The sequence below is a fragment of the Alligator sinensis genome, unplaced genomic scaffold (assembly GCF_000455745.1).
Source record: "Alligator sinensis unplaced genomic scaffold, ASM45574v1 scaffold336_1, whole genome shotgun sequence".
In the NCBI taxonomy this organism is placed as follows: domain Eukaryota; kingdom Metazoa; phylum Chordata; order Crocodylia; family Alligatoridae; genus Alligator; species Alligator sinensis.
In genome coordinates, this window is record NW_005842917.1 from 7,759 (window position 1) to 17,257 (window position 9,499).

The following is a 9,499-nucleotide window of genomic DNA, read 5'->3' on the forward strand; positions in this document are numbered from 1 at the left end:
TGGTGGTATTCAGAGCATGGGATATAGAGAGCTGGAGATATACAATCAGGTACATATATAGAGAGGTATATGAAGCTGGAATACTCAAAGCTGGAGGTACTCAGAGCTGCAGGTATTCAGACAGGTAGATACACAGAGATGTAGCTGTATGAATCTGGACATATATGGAGCTGGAGATAGGTACAGATGTAGATATTTGAAGCTGGAGATATACAGAGGTGGAAATATATAGACATGTAGATATATAACGCTGGAGCTATGAGGAGCTGCAGATATTCAGCTGTGTAGATATACACAGATGTAGCTATATAAAGCTGGAGACATTCAGAGCTGCAGATGTTTAGACCTGGAGATGTCTACAAAGGTAGACATATAGAGATGTGTATATGTATGTATATATATATATATGAACCTGGAGATATATAGAGCTGTAGATTTTTATACGTGGAGATATACAGAGAGGAAGATATACAGAGATGCAAATATACAGAGCTGGATATATATCTATACAAGTCTATATATGAAGCTGGAGCTATTCAGAGCTGGATATATTGAGAGCTGGACATATGCAGAGAGGTAGATATATAGAGAGGTAGATTTATAGACAGGTAGATAAATAAAGGTGGAGCTATTCCCAGCTGGAGATATTCAGAGCTGTTAATATTGATAGCTGGAGATATTTAGACCTAGAGATATACAGAGCTGGAAATAGTTAGACCTGGAGATATTCAGAGCTGGAGATATTGGTAGCTGGAGATATTCAGAGCTGGAGATATTCAGAGAGGTAGAGAGAGAGAGAGATTTAGATATATGAACGTGGAGATATGCACAGCTGGAGATATACAGACAGATATATAAACCTGGAGCTATTCAGAGCTGGAGATATTTATAGGTGGAGCTATTCAGACCTGGAAATATTGATAGCTGGAGATATTCAGGCCTGGAAATATTCAGAGAGGTAGATATACAGAGATGGAGATATATGAAGCTGGAGAGATGCAGAGCTGAAGAAATATATAGACAGGCAGATACATAAAGCTGGATCTATTCAGAGAGGTAGATATATAGAGATGTAGATACATGAATCTGGAGATATCTACATCCCGATGTGCGGGCCGCCTCCCGATCCCGTCCACGTCGCCATGTGCGAGCCGGGAGCGATATGCGGACCCGTCTTTGCGCACGCGGGCTGTGGCCAGCAGCCCGGGCACGCGGGGTCAGAAGGGACGGCGGGGCGGTAAGGAACGCAGGGGCTAGAATTAGCCACAGAGGCGTAGTGGCTGATTTAAAGATTGTTTTACTTACGCCGCAGATGGTCGCGGTGCAGGCAGGAAAACTTGCTTGACTTGCGGTTACAGACAGGAAAGAAGAGAGGCGGGCAAGAGTTCTCAACTCGCGCACTCTAGCCCAATCCGGCTGAAGGCTCTAAGCACGCGAGCCCGTCGTCTCAACCGAAGAGAGTACTCGTACAAAAGAGCTCCGAATAAACTCACACGAAGTTTGCTAGGCTCCGTGGAACTTGTGCTCTGAGGTAGTCCGGTCGTCTGAGCAACTATGTCAGTTGTAGTGCGCAGGTTTGTTATTACCCTGAAATAGAATAGTTTTCTGATAAGCATACTGTTAGGTTTACAATAATTTAGATTATTAGGAAGTATTAGCTTTACAGCTGAATACAAGGCATGACCTGTGGCCTAGCAATGCAGCTGACCACAAGGCAGATTGATAGCTAAGCCTTTGCTTGTGTCAAGTAATCATTTTAACTGTATTAAGCATTTTCTGAGTTAAAAGCAGCAAGTATCTCTGTGTCTGCGTGCTGAAAAATCAGCTACAGCAAGAAGTAAGATAAGACAGGGAAACCATTGTTCTGGGTGCACTGGTTGTGTCCTTGAGAAGTATCTACTACTGTGTAAGGTTTTGCTAACATATTATAATGTTACTGTTACTTAACTTTTAGCTTTTTAAAAAGTGCTAGTTCAGCTTAATAAAAATATGCTGTTACAAAGATTTAAAAAACACCGCCCAAGTATTACTTTTTTTTGTTAACCATAAAGTCTTGCCTTGTTGTAATAAGTATAAAAGATCACCTCACCCTTAGGGGGGGGGCCATTTTGCCTTTTGCTGGCTTTATGGTCTTTGCTCGAGCAAATAAACAGCTGTCTTTCTTTACCCGCGTTGTCTGTCAATCAAATTACAGCTAGACAACGAACCTTAGGGAGGTTTCTCCCACCACACTCTGGAGACAGGCGGTTCCTTCATCATGAGTTTTGAGAGAGAGAGCAAGTTTCAGATGGTTCAGCTCTTCTTTGTTCCTCAGTAACCCTCATGGCTGCTGCCCCCCCTTCCTCCTGGGCAGTCCTTATCTTATATAGCCCTTGTGACCTCATTTACCTGGTCCAATGGAGGCCAGCACCTGTTGGCTGTGAGCCAACCAATTTGAAATACATCACTAGTTGCCGGGCCGACTCTAGCCCACCAGGGAGGAAGCCCCTCACCCAGGGATGTGATGCCAGTCACGTAGGCAGAGGGAGCAGGTTTCCCCCCTCCCTCAGGAATGTATCCAGCTTAGGTTACCTACAAGATAGGGTAAGGATTTGTCTCTCTGCTGGACCCATCCTTATCAAATGGTCACAGAGCAGAGATTTTATGGAGAGACAAAGGTGGCTTTCTGCCACAAGTCCAACCTAGCAGCTGCACACCCCTCCCAGCAGGTCCCAGCCCTCTCCTTTGTATCAGCGGTTCCCTCTGCACAGGCCGCTGCCCAAGATGCACGTTCCTGAATCCAATGTCCAAGGCCCGGGCAGAGTCCGCAGGAGTCCACGCGTGCTCCTGGTGTCATCCTCACGTCTGGCGCAAATGCCAGGGTGGCACTTTCCTGTGACTTGATGAGAGACCAAGAGCTGGCTCCAACTTCACAGTAGCTCCAACTTCACAGGAGTGTGTCATCATCACAAAAGGCACCGGGAGCATCCGCGCGTGATTTGATAAAATGATATACCTGGTTCAGCAACAAAGGTTGCTATCCGGTCATTGAGGCAGCTGCGTGGATTAATCCTCACTCAGACAAGCCACTGCAGGCAGTACCAAAGCACCGAAGTTTGGCACCCGGGGCAAAGCCTGCAGCGGCAGCCCACCTGTGCCCTGTGCACAGATCCAGGGCGGGGGGAGCAGCCCCCACCCCATGCTTGCCGGGTGTGCACGCAGCAATGGGAGCGGCCCTTCCTCCGTCCCCATGGCCCCCCCAATGAGCCACTCACAGCTCCATCCCATGTCCCATCCCAGCTGAGCAGTGCTTGTTGGCACCCCCTTTACTACGGCACCCCGGGAGGTCACCCCACTCACCCCCACCCTTGTTACTGCACTGACTGCAGGCTACTTTTTCCAGTCAACACCTTGCAGGGACCATGAGATACTTCATAGCTCTTCTTCACCAGACTTTCTTCAGAAGGTGGTTTCCATGATCAGCATGCTCAGAGCTTCTGATGAAGTTGCTGCTGCCTAGGAAAGCGTGTGCCTCCCTGCATCAGTTACTTTCCAAAGTATTATCCTGCCCTGCCTTCTGCCGGTCTAGCACCATTCTTCCATCGTCACAGAGGGGTGTCCTGGGTGCGAAATCTGGGTCAGAAGTAAGTGTGGAGCAAAAAGCAGGTGGAAAGCAGCCACATGAGGAAAGGCTGGGAGAACCAGGCAAAGTCGTCTTGGAGCAAGGAGGTTCTGGGGGCACATGATACAAACCACTGGGTTTTGAATACTTGCCATAGAGGGGAGGGAGGAGACATGCTCTCCCTCACTACAGAGGCTGTCCCAGCAGATTTAGACTGTAGCTCAGAAAGGCTCCCCCACACCCCTGTCATAACACCGAAGCAGAGATCAAGCTGCCCAGGGATCTTGTGGGATCCCTTGCACTGGGGGTGTCTCAAGAGGCAAGGTGGTGCCTGGGGAAGGGCGGATTCCTCCCAGTGTGCCCAGCATTTGTGCAGGACGTAGGAGAAGAAGGTGATGGTCCTTTCCAGCCCCTTGAGTCAGAGGAGGTGCTGACTCCATCGGGCTGATTCATTACTGGCCATTGCCTGGCCCCAGCATGGGCAGGGAGAAGCTCCTTGCCACTGATATGCTGCTCCAGCCACATGGCCCACATTAGATGAGAGCCAAGTTGTTCTGGCTCACAGCTTGTAAAATGTTGCCAGTCCTGCTCTAAGGTGTGTAGAGGAAAAGGTCCCAGGCCTTTTCAGAAATAGTTGAATGTGGAAGGAAAAAAGTCCATTTCCTCCACAGCTGAGTCTTTCCAGCTCCAGTGGCCTAATGGCGCCAGCATTAGAGTTGTCAGCCAGAGAGCGTGGGTTCAAGTCCCACCTGAAGGTCTGCATTTAGCTGGCTGTCATCAAATGTGTCTACCTCACAAAGACTCTGTGTAGGTATTTTTTGGCTCCGAGTCTATGCTCAGATTTTAATCAACAAAGTGTGGCTATTGTTTTCCTTTTTACACTCTTGAATAAATGTTATCCCAGATAGGACTCAAACACAGGATGCAGCGTTTGTCTCCTGCCTGCAGGACCTGAACAAACTGTCCCCAAACACACAGGGAGCAAGTGCCACTGGCCTCATGCTAAACACAGAAGCATCTCAGCACCTCAAAGTGCCGGAATCTGAATGGTGGAGGTTTCTCCCTGGTGCTGCAGTAGATGTTGCAGAGTGAGGGAGGGCTGAGCAGGCTTTTCTCCCCCTTTTCCAGGGTGTGGATCAAGGGGAAGGTTTGGTCAGAGGTGGGTAGCGACGTTTCCCTGCTAGGTAGCTGTGCTGAACTGCACAGGAAATGCCTAAGAACGCATCACACTTCTTCAGCAAGGGGAGGTGTCGTGGGTGGGAAATATCCTAAGTGCAATAACCCTTAGAAAGAGTTAAAGGGCTTAGCTAGGTCTGGACAAGGTGGCTGAGTGCTAATCCATTGTACTGTACATGCTGTTGTGGAAATACATGCAGCATACTTTTGGGTCAGGTCAGCAGAAGCTTTTATTTAAATGAAACTACAGCTGTAGGGGGGACTCCAAAGTGACATGGATCTCCCAAGCACTTGGAAGGGGTCCCCCCCCAAGAGCAAAATCAGGAGGCTTATATACTTTTTAACAGTCACTACAACTCACGTGATCACATAGTGGAGTTTGCTAGAAAAAGCAGCTACAAACACTAGCTTATTACTGCTTTGCTCTTATCAGGATGGGAATTATGGGGGAGACAAGGTTAGTTCACAAAGCGAGAACTAACACCCCCTTCTTGCTTCTGGAAATCAGAGTTTGTAAATACTTTTTTTTCCTGCTATCTTCAAGGCCGCGGTGAGCGAAGCAGTTGCAGAGGAGTTACAAAGAACAAACACTTTCCCTTATCTGCTCTGCTATGCAGAGCCAGCAATTCCCCACAAAGCGGTTATGTCATCTTATAACTCGTATGATCAAAGTTTAAGGCATTTATTTTTTTCTGATTCCGCAATGCAGTTTGGGAATTGTAGCCTATGGAAAGTTATCGTTCTGCATGCCACGAGCTCCCCCTAGCTCAGCCAGAAATAATGCAGGGATACAGGAAGAGGGACTCAGCGTGATGGAGGGGAAGTAGTGACACTCAGCATGTCGTCCAAACAGAAAGTAACAGCTTCATAGATGGCAAAATTAAGACCTGTGGAAGGAAACCCCAATGGATTTCTCATCCATCCCCCCCCAACCACAACTACCAGAACAAATGCACAGCGCAAGGTTATTTCATGCTGTACATAAAAGGATCACATTCAGCTTCACTCTTTAGTTCTTGTTCAAGGTGTGAACGGTTTGCACAGGCTTCACAGGAAAGAAATAAAGAATCTTCCTTAGCATGAGATCTAGAGCACGGGTGGGCAAAATACAGCCAACGGGCTGGATCTGGCCCACAGCATGATCCTTTCTAGCCCATAATGAGTTGCCTGGCCCCTCATGGCCCACAGACCGGGGGCAGTCCAAGCCGTGGCACACGCAACCAGTTCCACCACCTCTGGGCATACAATGGGGCTGGGGCAGCCACAGACCTGCCTCTCCTCTGCTCCAGTGGCAGCAACACTGCAGCTGCCAGAAGTCACCACTGCCACCGGAAAAGGCCCCTCTCGTTGGGCACCCCAGCCCAACCACCCCTCACCCACTGCCGGGGGCTCCGGATGGAGTGGACAGACAGGCAGATGGGCAAGATCTCCACGGATCTGGCCTGGGTCCCCCACAGGCAGGGCGTGTGGTGGGCCAGTAGGGGGTGCTCCTGTGCTGAGCCACCCACCTCGGTTTGGAGTAGGGTACAGGATAGAGCACTATCAGAGAAATACCTTAGAACAAACAGGGTGGGCTGGGTAGCCTTTTGTCACACATCTGTGATAAAAGGCCACACGGTGCACTCAGCCCAGCAGAAGGGATGAAGCCATGGGTGAGCAGAGACTGGTGTCCAGGAGCGGGATGGGTGGCTGGAGATGGGGCAAGGCAGGGGCCAGGGCCAGTATCACAGGGCAATGAGAATAGGGGCCCTGGGCCCAGGGCAGAACTGCAAACAACTCTTTTCTTGTCCCTGCCAGCAGAACCAGTGCCCATGGCAGGGTCCAAGGCTGGGAACCAAGGGCAGGTTCTAGCCCACAGGGAACGGCTCCTGCTCAGGAGCAGGTGGGCGAGCAGCCTGGACACTTTCCTAGAGGGCTGGTTGGGATTGTGGCTGAGAAGAGAAAACACAGGGCTCATGATCACAAGGGGCTGGATGTGCTGGCCCAGGAGGGCCCTTCTGTTCCCACGCTCTTTGAAGCAGCATCACACAACCCCATTTTCTGTCACCCTGGAGATCACATCCCCACACTCGGTACTCAAAGACCACCCAGGACGCAGGTACCTATGTCAGCGCTGGAAGCTTTATTGCAGGACATAAGCAGTGACTGAAGATGCACAGACTCTCTGCTTCATGCAACCATACTGGTGGTGGATTCAGTCTGCTCCACCAAGGCCCTGGCACAATTTCTTCCACCCTCAGTGCGAGGAGTCCTGGAAACATGGAATTGGGGAACTGGCTGGCAGAGAAGACTGGCATGTTCTCCCTCTTACACCAGACGATCCCGAGCTGCAGAGCACTCAGCCCCAGTTGGCCAGGAGTTGCCATCACCAGTTAAACCTCCAGAAACCATTCACAGAGCCCCGTTCCTCCCACTGCAGCCAAGAACAGGCTGGAAGGAACCACTGACACAACAGGGCTGCACGCGGGAGAAGCACAGAACTGCTCCTCCCTCTGCCCCTCCAATGCCCCCTTTGTGGGGGACAGAAAGAGCCAGGCCAGTGTCGTGGAAAACACACGCAGCAAACTTTTGGGTCAGGTCAGCAGAAGCTTTATTTGGCTAGAGCTAGAGCTGTCGGAGGGGCCCAGAGTGACATGGATTCACCATGCACTTGGAGGGGGCTCCCTTCCTAAACGTTAAGGCAAAAGGCTTATATACCTTTTAACAGCCACCTACAATTCACGTGAACGTATAGTGAATTTTTTTAGAAACCTAGCTGCGGTAACAGTTACAAAAACATTATTTTCATTTCTTTATTACAAAACACTCCTTTCTTGCTGTCTCAGTAACCGCTGATTACCACAAAGCCAGACATTCTTCCTCTTTTCCTAGCCCACACTTTTACACAATGCCTTTTGTTTTATCTTTACCACCTTTTTTTGATCAAAGTTTAAGGCCTTTGCTTTTTTTATACCACACCAGGAAAGCGCAGGGGCACAGAAGCTGGGGCTGTTTGGAGACCCCAGAGGGCCATAGCTGGGATGGGCCCCCATCCACCTCGTGCGCAGCACCCCTGTTTTCCCCATCTCAGCTGGGAGTGCATGCAATCCCACCGGGAGAGGGATTTAGAGGAGACCAAGCCAGGGGGGTTGGCATTGGGGTCTTTGGGTGAAGCTGGAGCCAGGGCTTGCCCAGGTGCTTACCTCAGGCTTGGAGAGGGGCCTTCTCCAGGGCTCCCACTGGTGTCTCTCAGGGGACGGGGTCCACAGACTGGTGAGAATGGTCCCTCTGGAGCAGGAACCAAGTAGATGTCGCACTGGAGCAGCCCAAAACCATGGCCTCTCCCGCACCCAGAAGTGACCAGCGGCCCTTCCCAGCATCCTTGGGGCTGCAGCCCTGTGTCACACAGAGCGTCCCAGCTCCCCAGTGGAGGCACCAGCTCCATGTCATCCCAGTCCTGTTGGGATCACTACACAGACTGCTTGCTGCTCACTTGTCCGTGCTGCTCAGCCTTGTTTGAGGTGTCCTTGCCACCAGGGATGCTTGAGCCTTGTGCAGAGGAGAAGAGCCAATGATTTCCTGAGGCTTTGGGCAGGGGCTGAACCCCACAGCTGAGCCCTGCAGGGGTCTCGGGGACCCCAGAGAGATCCCCAGACCCCGTCACTGGGGAGAGGTCAGCTGGGATCCTGGCCCATCTCTCTGCTAAGCCAGGCTAGGCCTGGATGGGAGCCCTCAGCTGGGCTGGAATGGGGGCCGGGGGCAGGAGGCAGTGTGCGCGCTGCGGAAGAAGCGGGACCTTGAATGCTGAGCAGGAGGGGCAGGAAAGGGCCAGGGAGGGGACAAGCTTGCCTTTTACAAAGTGAGGCATCTACCTGTACAGGAGGGAGGGGGAGAAAGTGGTTTCTGGCAATGCCAGAGTGCCCAGAGCACGTCCAGTTGCTGCTTCTCATGCCAGATGGGACAGAGCTCCCCCGGGATCCCCTGATGTTGGGGTACCACCTGCAGGGAGAGGGGAGAGGTCCGTGCAGGCCGGCAGCAAGTCCTGCCGCACCAGCTACACTCACCCAGCCTTTGTTCACAGGAGGGGATGCTCCTCCCAGCCAGGGCCCCGCTTTGCCCCTGGGAGAGCCACAGACCCTGAGCACTTCCCCCACTCCTGCCTGTTGATGCAGGGAGAGGCAACGCAACAGAAAGCCTCACAAGGAGGAGCAAGGAGACTTCCCAGCGCAGCTCCACGGGCCCTAGAGGGGCTCCTCATCCTTGTGCTCACCCCCAAAACAGCAGCTGCGAGCGCTCCCCCCGGGCAGCATCCACCACCACAAGCACCACCCGGGGCGATGCAGGTGAGACAGCAGCCCCCAGCTGGAAGTCCTGGGGCCGCTGAAGTGCTGTGTGACCTAGCCCAAAGGAGGAAGAGACGGCTTGTAAGGGGCAGCAGGGCTGGGGCAAGGGCGGGAAGGAGACCCCCTGCTTGATGGGCCCTTCCCTGACCCCAGCCTTGATCCAGCCCCGGATGGCCAGTTCTGCAGCCTGGATCAGGACGGGAAGCCCGGCAGCAGGTGGGGCTGTGCCAGGCTACAGGGGGCTCTGGGGAGGCACACTCCCACCCCACCCCACATCGGTCCCCGAGGTCCCTCCCGGGCACTCGTGTCCCCCAGCCCTTCCCCTTGGCCCTGGCAGCCTGGGCAGGCGGTGCCGCCGCCGCTCACCAAGAAGCCAGGCAGACCCGGGGCCTCCTTGACC

The 9,499-nt window shown here is 52.2% G+C and overlaps 1 protein-coding gene across 1 annotated transcript in view; it reads right to left on the bottom strand.

The window, feature by feature from the left end:
• Positions 1 to 7,037: 7,037 nt before the first annotated feature.
• Positions 7,038 to 9,499, bottom strand: part of LOC112548081 — a 3,966-nt gene continuing 1,504 nt past the window's right edge. The window contains exons 2-5 of the mRNA XM_025192360.1: positions 9,027 to 9,331; positions 8,629 to 8,755; positions 8,250 to 8,305; positions 7,038 to 8,044 (exon numbers count right to left, since the gene is read on the bottom strand). Coding sequence (XP_025048145.1) covers positions 7,882 to 8,044; positions 8,250 to 8,305; positions 8,629 to 8,755; positions 9,027 to 9,331 — 651 coding nt within the window. The 3' untranslated portion in view covers positions 7,038 to 7,881. The remainder of the gene's footprint in view (positions 8,045 to 8,249; positions 8,306 to 8,628; positions 8,756 to 9,026; positions 9,332 to 9,499) is intronic.